The 12580-nt window shown below is 38.8% G+C and overlaps 1 protein-coding gene across 1 annotated transcript in view; it reads left to right on the forward strand.

Annotated features, from left to right (window-relative positions):
- The window catches only part of col18a1a (collagen type XVIII alpha 1 chain a), a 53555-nt gene that overhangs the window by 18668 nt on the left and 22307 nt on the right, over nt 1–12580 (forward strand). Inside the window, exons 4-7 of the mRNA XM_059342949.1 lie at nt 2623–2694; nt 7130–7208; nt 10418–10480; nt 11378–11508. Coding sequence (XP_059198932.1) covers nt 2623–2694; nt 7130–7208; nt 10418–10480; nt 11378–11508 — 345 coding nt within the window. The remainder of the gene's footprint in view (nt 1–2622; nt 2695–7129; nt 7209–10417; nt 10481–11377; nt 11509–12580) is intronic.

A 12580-nucleotide genomic window follows, 5' to 3' on the forward strand; every position in this document is an offset into this window, starting at 1 on the left:
GCCGGACTCAGAATCGAAACAACTACTTAGAAGGTTCGTAAGTTAAACCAACTGAGAACTAGCACCAGCACAGCACTAGAACTAGGTTTGCATTGGTTGAAAAGGGGTATAGGTGACTTGTTCTCCCTTGAACAATGATGATCCAATCATAGCTTAGCAACAGTAAGCAAGCACTGCAGGCCTGTAAAGTATTTTCAACACCAAAAACACATGGGCATAAGTTACAAAGCGTTAGCATGTCCAGCTAACTATCTTCAATCTTCAATAATAACCATGCGTGACTTCCACAGCCTAAAGAGCATAAAGTATGATTCTCTTACTCTGTCACACTTACAGACTGTACAAATGGGACTTCCACTGTGTCATATTGCCCCTCTGCTGGCAAACCAGTCCTGGATGCTATCAGAGCTTAGCCTAACTTTGGCAGCTCTGCTATGCTTTGTATTGGACATGGGATAGTTTACACTCCAGAAACCCCAGCCAAGCTTGTTTGCCAAACACTTGAGTTAGTCCTGATTATAAAAACCCTTTCTCCTCTTACAAACCGTGTGAAAATGCAAACAAGAATGTAAGCGAAGCAGCCCCACAGAGTTCTGTTAGCATGAAATTACAACCTGACATTTTACATTTCAGGCAGATTTCTTATTAGCTTGGACATGCAGCTTTCACCTCAGGGTTTTCAGCCATCATGTGCACAGTTAAACCCCTTATACAAGATTATCATTTAAAGAGTCAGCTGGAAACATTAAAAAGTCAGCTGGAACAGTGAAGCAGCTGCTGGAGCTAACATTAGCTTAATTGGCTAACTAGTTGCAGCTGATAAAATCTGCCAGTTACAGTTAATTTCATCTGACAAAATTGACCTTCGACAGCTATAAATCAGAAGCCTAATTCAGTCTACCTCTATTTAAAATCAGGGACCCTCCGTTTCAAATATTGCTATACACCAGACTGTTGTTGGTGGATCTGCCACTGAATCGGGTACTTTGTTGATTTATTCTAGCATGTTACGTCAATTCTAAGCAATAGTAAAGTGTAACAGATAAGGGTGTGAGAGCCGCTGACCCTGACCACCCACACACAAACACAGGTGCCTGGACAGCCCACCAGCAGCCTCACTGTTGTTTAGTAAAGCATTGCCTTCACAGCTGTTCCTCTCACTGACTGGGACCACCAAAACCTCGTCCTTACTGACAGAAAAAGGTTCAACATTTTACGCTTGTTGTCATCAGATCTTTAGATGCTGCTCAGATTAGATGGGAGAATCCCATTCCGAGTCGAAATAACAGGTTTCTGATTTCAGGATGTGTCTTTTATCTCCAGTGCTAACCTCACACACACACAGCTGTTTCCCCTGTGAAGGACACATGATAGTGAATTATCTAAGGAGAGTATATGAGACCTGCTTCCTGTATTGTAAATTGTCTGATACAACCATTTGATCTCATGATGTGCACAGACATGGAGTACAGACAGTGAAGAGTGTTTACTTTTAAAGCATCTTAATTAACCAGGTAGGCTAAAAGGCTCACTGAGATTTAAATATATGTTTCAAGAAGAAGCTCCCAAGAGCTTTTTTATGTAGCATAAAAAAGAGAACATTTACAGCAGGAAAGACAACAAAAATAGGCCAATAATACTGTTAAAATAAATACATGTACTTGTATAAAATAAATCCCCTGCTAACTTTTTGTTCTATAACTGATATGAATTTTACCTAGAACTTAAGTGGAGTTGTCCATATATTAAAAGGTTTGTAATCAGGAGTGTCAAGATTCTTCAAATCCATAATTTAAATTAAAAGTTAAGGTCACGATTTGATTCAATTAGATTTTTTTCCACTACTGAAGGCAATGTAATTGTTATCAATCAATCAATCAAACTTTATTTATATAGCGCTTTTCATACATATAAATGCAACTCAAGTGCTTTACAAAAGCCATCAGCCCGTCCAAACATATAAAACACCAACAAACAGTATGGCAGAGGTAAACAGGACAGGAAGACAGAGTATGAAGAGAGAGAAATACAGCACAACATGAGTGGAGGAAAGGAGGAATGTTAGAATGTAAAGTCTTGATTTGTAGAGATCAACAGATTATTGCTCATTCACATTTTCAAATTCGTCTTTAAAAAGAAAGGCTACATGGTATCAGATGGATATACAGTCATGGAAAAAATTATTAGACCAGCCTTGTTTTCTTCATTTTCTGATATCTGATATCTAGCCATTTTCCATGGTTTTCTTGATAATGATTTTGGTTATTATCAAGAAAACCATGGAAAATGTCTAGATGTCAGCTCTTAAATTAAACTATTGTGAGCTATTTTGTTGTTATCATTATATTTGTCCAAACAAATGTACCTTTAGTTGTACCAGGCATTAAAATGAACAAGAAATTAAAGAAAACAATGGTGGTCTGATATATTTTTCCATGACGGCCATGTAGCGGCCATGTTTTTCTTTAAGATATCACACTCCATATACAGTCATATTGCTGATTTTGCCTTTCCTGCTTTTGATAATAAAAACTGAAAGCACTTTTCAATCAGTTTTTCATTTAAAATTGAAAAAAAAAAAAGTTGTTGACAGTAAATGAAATGTGTGATTGGTCTCCTCAGGCTTCAGGTGAAGGAAGTGGCGATGTGGAAACCAGACACCAGAAACCAGCTGGGGACAAACATAGATGGACGGTATGGGACAACTTTTTATTTATTATTGAGCTCTTCTGCTTATGATAAAGGTCTGGCAATATTCACATGCTGTTGTTAATGCTACCGGGACTGTTCCTTGCAGTTATTTACTCCTTATTCTTCTTGGTATTTTACCGTCCATTGACACATCATGTGTTGGTTGCTCTACCATTTTCTCACAGGAGAGTTTGTTTGATGTAAAATTGAGATATGAGAAAGCGAGTCCTCTTTAGAGAACAAAGCATTCTTCATTCATTCTTCTTCTCAAACAGCTGATCAAGCCAGACATGTATACCTGGAGATTATTAACAGCAGACCGTGCTCCTGCAAAGCGATTCATCCCAGTGTTAGATATACCACTGATGTCTCAAGTTACTCGCTATAAGTGAGTGAGCTCTCATCCCTCAGGAGAGATTAAAAACTGCTGAGTTGATGTCTGGAAATTGAGCTGCTTCTGTCTTATAGATTTAGGGACAAAGACTTTTTACATCGAGTTTCCTCTTGTCGGACTAGAGAGGAAGTGACCTTGGGGAGTTAAAACGTGGACTTTGTGGATGTTAATAACATCTTTCTGATATTCTGATATATTTCATTTGCTTATTATACCTGTCTGAATAGAAAGTTAAGGTCACTTGCTGACCCACACATCTTTCGAAATGAATCTTTTGGTCTCTTCCTCCATCTCTCCTTTTGTCACTCTCTCTATTAATCTGTCAGTCTTCCCCTCTCTGCCTTCTGTCTCTCTCACACTCACACACTATCAGATTCCACAGACACCCACTCACATCCTCCCACCCTCAGAGATAGCCGAATGCAGCACAGCCTCCACCCTGCACCACCACCACCTCCACCTCTGTGCGTGCATGCACTCCCACTCACAATTATAGTGCGGAGTTAGAAAAACCAGATGTCAATTTGGACTCGATCTGATCCAAGTCAGCGCCCCCCCACTGCCTCAAGGCTTTGTTATTCTGACTGCTTTCTCAATCAGCTGCGTACAGGAACTGACAGAGGTGGAAAGAAAGCTGGAGACAGACAGACAGGGAGGGCAGGGTCGGGCACCTTGAGTCGGAAGTCTCCTCTTCGTCATTATATATGCTCCAACACTTTTATAAGGGGCTTTTCCATCTGTTTAATAGGCATTTACCATGTAAAAGACAACAGCTGGCATCTAATGCCTACCTGCCGAAGTTTTTCTGATGTCTGTTCACAGAGAGTAGAACCTACACTCTGCACAATTGTCCAACCGGTGCAATTAAGGCAAGTCTGGGCAGAGACGTGTGAGACGGGGAGAGCTGTATAAGTGAAACTTTCCATTTTGTCATCCTGGAATTCATGATGATAGATGGCAGAGCCAGTCAGTCACCCTGAACAGTGTCCCTGCTGGAGTCCAAGTGTCTCCTGCAGCATGAAGCCCAGAGAGGAAATGTTTCAGGAGCATCCTTATAAACTAAAACTGCAAGTTCTGCTAGTAATATGCAGCATATAAGTAAAGCTAGCAACGTTCTATAATGTCGATCATGTTAAGAAAGCTTCCATAAAACATGAACATGCGTTAATTTATATTCTTATTAGAGCTGTAGACTTGCTGCAAATATGAGGACTTGGACTAGTTAACTGTGAGACGTGACTAGAGACCTGAATGCCTGAAGACTTGAGACAATCTGCGTAGGAAACACGACTTGATGAACCGTGAAAATTAAAAAAACCTGCTCTATTGAATGTAGTTTTTGACTTTTTAAAGCTCTTCCAAACTGTCAAGAGTAATTAATAACATATCAAGCCACCAAAAGAAAAAGAAGAAAAAAATCTAAATTCAGATGAAGGAAATGAGCCTGTAATTATGAAATGATTAGTCTCTACACATATGTGAGTGACTGAATAGTTTCCCCTCCTCTCAAACACATCACATGTTTTCTTCCCTGGAGCTAAGAGAATTATGCACATGGACAAATAATTTATTTGTGTTTAATGAAGCACCTTTAATAGTCTATTCTATTTTTATGCTGCCTGCCCTGTATTATAGGATGTTCCATTGCATCTCCACAATGACTTTGTAAATATATATATATATATATATATATATATATATATTTACAAAGATTATTGGATAGCTGATTGATTTAGCCAAAATAAAACTGAAGGAGCCTTGCCTTTACTTTTCTCTAGTTTTCTCTAAAACACAAAGTAGCTAACTGATACTTTGTATTTAGTTTGCAATATGTCTTTATGACATGTGTGGGAAAACAGATGTGATTTTTTTTTTATTTATTGTTTCTTTTTTTCAAGCCTGATTCCACTTTTTTATTCAAGAGTCAAAAAGTCAGAGTGGTTTGAGAGTCAAATGTTGGTTGCTGCATTTAATAAACAGCCAGACTGTTTTTCATTCAACCTAAGAAATCCAGTGGGTTCCCTCTGTGACTCTCATAGAGCGTGCACTGAAAAAAGAAAAAAAAACGTGGAATATGTTCATTGCCGAGGGAGCTGCATACCTGCTCTTAGATTCAGGGGGTTGTGTGGTTCAAATCCATCAACACTAAGTTCTAAAGATTGGAGCCTCCCACCTGTCAGCCCCGGCTATGATGGATAAGTAAAGGAGTGAACAAGCAGGGTATTCTTTTTCACATTAATACATATATCAACTTAGAACAGTCAATAGTGGTCCGGCCAAATTCTTAGCATAGCCAGTGCTGTGCAACACAGTGGGAAGAATAGATCCCCAGAGAGGAAACTGGTTAATTATCAACCCCGGCTTCACTCTGCCCCTTCAGCTGCCCCCTCTCCTGCATTCTTCATCCCACCGCTCTGTTGGATTCAACAGGTGACCATTCGAGGTGTGTCACCGGTGAAGAATGACTTACAGACGGGGGGGTGTTTGCATTATTTCCTCCCCCTCTCGAGGTTATACCCAGAGGCAGTTTGGGAGCAGGAGTGAGCCCACCTCCCCCGACCTTCAATAAATCCTGTTTCTTCTCTCAGTCCTGCTGTGTTGGTGACAGAGACTGGAGACTGGCCTGTCTGTCCTTTGTCTACAAGGACACTTTGCTAAATAGGTTGTAAAAAGTCGGGCCGAAAATCTGATGATACTGCCTTTGATTTGATCGTTGCTGTGCAGGTTAAAAATGTGCTTTACAGCCTGAGAAATGCAAGGAGCCTTAAACCTGCATGTTCTCTAATGGCCAGCAGAGGGCCACCCCACTTGTTACAAAAATAAGTCTGATTGTGTTGAAATCTATGAGAACATGACAGTACTTCTCACTAAAGTTTTTTCAAATTTCAAGTCTTTTTTAGTACAACATGATGTTTGTTTCATAAATGATGTTTCCATTTCATTACATACTCCAGAACAGAGAAATTTGTTCTCTCTCACAGGGCTGCAAGAACAGAATGAAGTCATTTTGTTCTTGCAGCCCTGGGAGAAAGAACAAATTTCTCTGTTCTTGAAAAATAAATTGGGTGGTTTCCAAGAACATTTGTTTGAACTTTGACCCTTTGACAGTGTGTTTTCAGTCCATCAAAGTAAACTGTTACATCTCACTGGCTTAAGGCATCTTGTTAAGAGTTCTGTGGGGTTTAAAAGACATTAAGGAGCTGGCTGTTCATCTTGAATAACTAATGCCCCTTGGTAGAGCTAGCTATCTGGCCTCTGATCTGTTCTGTGCATGCACTGATTTTTGCATTCAAAACTGAAGCCCGCCAACCACTGGGTGACGTCACAGAGTCTACATTATGATCTAGTGTGTCAGCAATGAGATGACCACACACCTACACACAAATAAATACTAATACATGTCGGTTTATGCCATTTGTACTCCTACCCCGACTCCAGAAAAAGTTTCCTAAAATGAAAATAAAACAGAATGTGATAATTTGCTAACCCCTTTTGGACAAATATTCAATTTTAAACTGTACAAAGATGATATATTTAATGTTACACTCTGAATGTGTGGCATTGTGTAGGCTATATGAGTGTGATAGACTAGGAGCTGTGTTCCCCGACAGCATTAAAAATGTTCACATAAAGAGTTTTGCAACAGCGCCCAGGCCTGAGATGCCTGACAGCAATTAACACATAAACTACAATTACTGAAAAACAATTGGCCCAAAAAAAGCTTTTTTTTTGCTCTGGCCTTGGTCTGCTCTGCACATGCTGACTTAATCATGTTTACCCTGTTTAAAAGCTTCGTGTAGAGCTGGGAAACAACCTTGTTAGTTAGGAAGAGAGCTTTGTCTGCACAAACTATAAACATCAGTGTGACTTTCCTGCTCTTTCCCATGCGGTGACATGCATTGCATTATTTCTTCATAGATGTAGAGGGGAAAGTGGTGGAGACAGAGCCATAAACTCTAGAGCAGGCTTAGTGCAGCCTCTAGTGAATGTCATCCATTGCCCTTTTTAAATATGTATCTCTGTTGCTTGGTTATGTTCACACAGACTCCTCCTCCATCGTCCCGGCCCATTCAGCAGCCACCACTGACCAGGAATGACGAGATCCTGATGGCAAGAGAAACAGGTGAGTTTATGTGGACACAGTCAATTCTTCCTGAAAAGAGAATGAATTCAGTTTTTTAACCCCTTTGTTGTCTCAGGGCTCAAAAATGACCCGCCACTATGTATAACGGCATAGAAAAACCTCTTTAGTGATCTTTTCTCAACTTGAAATTCGATGACTTTTAGTAGAATGACCCCAAAATGAGAAAAAAACAACAACATTGCCTTTGTTCATATTTCCATGAAAGCTGTAATCCAACAGTAAAAATCTTGTCTTAGAGGTCATTTTTGACCCGACAGGTAGAAAATAATTTTCATACCACAAAAAAACGATAAAAACCATGCACGCAGGGTTGCTATAGAATTATGTTTACACCTATGCTGTACTTTTAGCAATAAAAATAGCAGTAAAACAATTATGACCCGTGTGTAACTAGTAGATTCTACTGATGAAACACAGTTTTTCTGCACTGTAAAGAGGGAAAACTTCGATATTCACAAAGTTTATGATGAATGACAGGTTGTTCCTTCATGCAAAGTAGATTTGGGTTTCAAAATTCAATCAAGCTGCTTTATTTACGGGTTTAGTGAGGGTGGGTTACATTTGACCCTTAGGACAAGTGGCGCACACATAAAGTTAAGACAACACAAGGGTTATTTATTGTTTAATAGATTTACAGTTGAGCGGTAGTGATCAACACATGTTTGTGTTTTTGCACAATGTCTACATTGGACAGAAGTAAAAAAATCTCTTCAGAGTGCTGTGACAGATGCCTTTAAATCTGCCCCCCTTGCTGTTGTGCAAATATGCCTGTCTTCATAAATTTTCTTTTGATAAATGGAAAATAGAAGTTGTACTTCCACATGCTTACACGTGACTTAGCTCACCTGGTGGGTTTGAGGAGGAATGTTGATGACAGCACATGGTGTTGCAGAGTTCATATTCTTTGAACGTACATAGCTGAGCCAGTCGGAGCTAGTCCTGCTCCAACCGTATTCACTGAGACTTGTCTCCATCTAGTGGAGGATTAATGCAATAAAGGTTGGAAGGCTGTAATTAGTGCTGAGCACTGAAGTGTCACATGTAGGTTCCATTAAAGTATATCATTCTCACAGCTGCTCTTCCATTGAAACAAAAAGATGTTTTAGAAAGAGTCAAAAAAGACACATCTCACTAATGATTGGGAACAGAATGTGGAAGATGTTACTGTGTACTTCATGGTGTTCCAGTGGGGAATCTCTCAAACTGTGTCATGTAAATACCCTTAACCTTTTATCAGGCGAAGAACCTTATTTGGTAACTTCAGCGGATATCCAAAATAAAAAATAAAAATATTTTGAGAAAAAAGTTGCAAATTTACTAGATTAAAGTGGCAAATCTACAAGAAAAAAAGTCACAGATTTAAGAGATTTATAGTAGCAAATCTGCATGGAAAAAAGTCACAGATTCATGAGGAAAAAAGTGGGAAAAAAGCAACTTTTCTCGCAGATTCACCACTTTAAATCTCTTAAATCTGCAACTTTTTTTTCTTGTAGATTTGCCACTTTAATCTAGTAAATGTGCAACTTTTGTCTTGACCCCATTTTGATATCCACTGAAGTTACCAAATATAGTTCTTTGCCTGATAAAGGGTAAAGGGGGTAAGATTTAAAAATGTCTCTGCCGCCCTCTAGTGGTAGTGGCATTAATGACACACTGGTCTCAATGTTATCTACTGTGGCATAAAGCTTTTGTTTGGAACCTGATGATTGTGTTGTCTGCAATTTAAAGTATACAGACATATTGTGAATGCACTTTATTACACATGGCTTTAATAAGGCATCAACACTAATGCTATTATATTTAGAAAGAATGCAGGTTTAAGGCACTTCTGCATTGGCTTCACTTTTCAGACTGTCCACTTCTTTTGTCTGTTTATGGAACTAATTAGAGGCTAATGCCAGTTCACGACAGATAAAAAGCAAGGTGTTTTGTCTTTAAAAAATAATTCCAATATGTGCTGAATCTTTAAATGCTCTGAAATTCATCTAGAAACTAGGAAGAAGATTGGTCCCATATTGTGAAAAGGGACATTTCCATGTATTTTCTGATTATCAAGCAGGCTTAAGTGCTGCTAAGTTCTGGTGCAGTCATTCCCCAGCTGCAATGACAGTGCAGAGACACAAGTCATGTTTCTATCAACGAATTTCGATTTTGCATTTTGAACACTAAAATGAGAAAAGCTTGATGGAAACAGCAAAATTTGATAAAACTCGTTTATCTCATTTGATAAAAATGGGTATAAAAGTTTTGACGTTTGCTTGAAGTTTTTTGTCTTTTTTGAAAAACGGTTAATGTGCTAAATGGGAGATGGAAACACTTTTTCTGAATAAGTTCTGATGCAGCAAACATTTAACTCAGGACTGACCAGCTCTGCCGAGAAAACCCAAAAGAAGAAGAAGAAGCTGTTTCCGCTGACATTAAAGAAAAAATTTAATTTGTCCTATAACAAAAACAACAACAACAACAACAATTGAATCCAATTCCTGAAGACTCCATTTTCTCTCGTGGCTGGCCAAAATTGTCAGATCAGCAACCTCTTTTTTTATTTGTTGTATTTCTCTTTTGCGCCGTCTCCACTTCTACTGTTTACTGACGGATTAGCCTACAACAACACATTACACTGCCGTCTGCTGACCAAAATACGTTTATGCAGCTTTGTTTATTCACTCTAAACCAGTAGATGGAAACATCCCTCATTCACATTTTCTTTATTCCAACATTACACAATTTTGCTTAAAATTCACTTCAACTTGAATGGAAACATGGCTACTGAGCTATATGAGAAAAGAATGTGTTTTAATATTAAAGCATGTTAATATGTTCTAGTAGGAACCCAAAATGAAAGTAAGAACTTGAAAATGAAAATACTGTGTCCCCTTTAGGTCATGTACAGTGCTTTCATCATTTATAGGGGAAAACCAGCATCTAGTAAGATGTTTAATCAGAGTAACCAGGATCTATTCGATTTCACATTTGATAAAATATTACATGGAATGATTACTTGCCTATATCTTACACAGAAAATATAAATGTACAGAAACCAGACCAGACTCAAACAAGACAAAGCTCTCATGACTAAATGGACAAGACTACAGAACAGCTTGCATCATGTCCTGTAGCACCCATGTGACTGGCTTGAAATGATGTCATCTGGACACTTCAATAACACTGTCTTTTGCGTCATTCAGCGAGTGACTCCCAGCACGTTTCCCACTCTGTGGAGTCCAGGCCCGGACTCCCTGGGTCACCAGGTGGGTCGAGGAGGATTTAAAAAACACAGAGACAAGCATCTAAATCTCCTGTGTCTTACTTCCTTTTTTTATTCTCTGGTCTGATGCTCTGCCTGCCTCATGTGCGCTCCTCATGCGGGACCTCACATGGATTTTAAAAGCGCACAAGCATGCATGAATCTATCTACTTTATGCTTTTGAATTTATGCAGGGCGGCGGACACGTTGGCATATAAGCCAGGGGGATGGAAAATTGGGCCGTTCAGGCTGTAATCCTCTGAAAAAACATATACAAAGAGGAAGCATACGAGCTCATTTGAGTGAGGAAAATAGCGAGACAGAGAGAGAAGGTGGAAAAACATCAAATCACAAAGATTTTTTATTTCTTAAAATAACAAGACATTGGAAACATTGGAAAATATTGCATATTAGCTTAGGCTACTTATGCTATGATATGTGGCATTAGTTTCTCAGTGAATATTCCATGCTTATGTATCCTTTCAGAGGCATGGGATCCATTTTTCCATTGCTAAACTCTCTAACCCCTGAACTGGAACTGTTAAGGCGGTAAGTTGCTGTGCATGTCAGCAGCGTTGGAGATGTGCGACTACATACGAGATCCACTGAAAGTTTCACATTCTGTGGGAAGAGTTTGAGGTCAACTGAGCTCACAGCAGAATATAAATAACAGGATGTTGGTGCATGCAGGTGTGGGAAGGTGGCCTTTAAATTAAAGCCACATACACACACACGCTGGGATTCTCGCTCCATCAAGCAAAAAGCCATTTTCTTTCCTTCTTTTCTCCTCTTCTTTTGGGTCCTGTTTATTGTTTGGGATGTGGGATGCAGTCATGAATCATTTCTGAAAGGTCTTTTCATGAGGGTATTAACGACTCTGTCCTTTTGTCGTTGTTTTCAGGGCCGGCTGGGGGGAAAGGAGAGAAGGGTGACCGAGGGGATACGGGGGCGAAAGGAGACAGGGGTCCAATTGGGCCGAAGGGAGAGTCCGGCTCCAGCTCCAGCTCACGAGGTGGAGCCCGTGGAGAGAAGGTTTGGGCCTTTTTACATCATCTACTTCCATATCTTTGTCATGCAGGGTGAGGGGTTGGACACACTGATGGTGTTTTTTAACCTAGTTGGTCCTTGTGAAGGTTGCAATCAGCAGTGAGGTAGCTGGTGAAAGTCTGAGCAGACCTGACCGGGCAGTAACAGCAGTGAAATGTCCCAAAGGAACACTAGAGGGAGCTGCATGTCCTAATTTTATGCAAGCATATGCATATAATGTCAAGCCATTTTTATTTTACTATTACTTTTTAATACAATTAATATATGTTTTTTTGTTCAAATACTGTACATTTACAGTTGTTGTTGTTTTTTGGGAGATTATTATTATGTTTTTATTCTGAGTAAAGAAATATACACATATTACACAATGCATAAATCAAAAAGAAAAACAAGACATAAAGTACAGCCTGTTATGATCAGGCTGAACTATACTGTTGATTTGGTTCTGAATATCTGTATACAGACATCTGAGTGTGGTTTATCCATTGGTGGAAGAAGTATTCAGATCCTTTACTTAAGTAAAAGTACTACTACCACATTGTGAAATTACTCCACTACAAGTAAAAGTCCTGCATTCAAAACTTACTGAAGTAAAAGTACAAAAGTATCAGCATGAAAATGTACTTATAGTATCAAACGAAAAGAACTCGTTTTGCAGAATGGACCCACTCAGATTGTTTTATATATTCTAAATATATTACTGGATTGTTATTATTAACATATTTATCTAAACATCATTTTATTGTTGTCCAGACAGGGCTAGTTTAAACTATTTAATATACTGTTATGAGGTTTAATTATAAAAAATGTCTGATCACTTTCAATGTATAATGTTTTTTATGTTAAATATTGACGAGAAAAGTAACTAAAGCTGTCAGCTAAATGTAGTGGAGAAAAAAGTCCAATATTTGTCTCAAAATGTAATGGAGTAGAAGTATAAAGTTACATAAAATGGTAATTCTTGAGTAAAGTACAAGTACCTCAAAATAATATCTAAGTACAGTAATTAGTTACTTTCCAGCTCTGGTGTCATCCCTATAGTGTGTACGCTCACAGC

The sequence above is a fragment of the Centropristis striata genome, chromosome 10 (genome assembly GCF_030273125.1).
Source record: "Centropristis striata isolate RG_2023a ecotype Rhode Island chromosome 10, C.striata_1.0, whole genome shotgun sequence".
In the NCBI taxonomy this organism is placed as follows: domain Eukaryota; kingdom Metazoa; phylum Chordata; class Actinopteri; order Perciformes; family Serranidae; genus Centropristis; species Centropristis striata.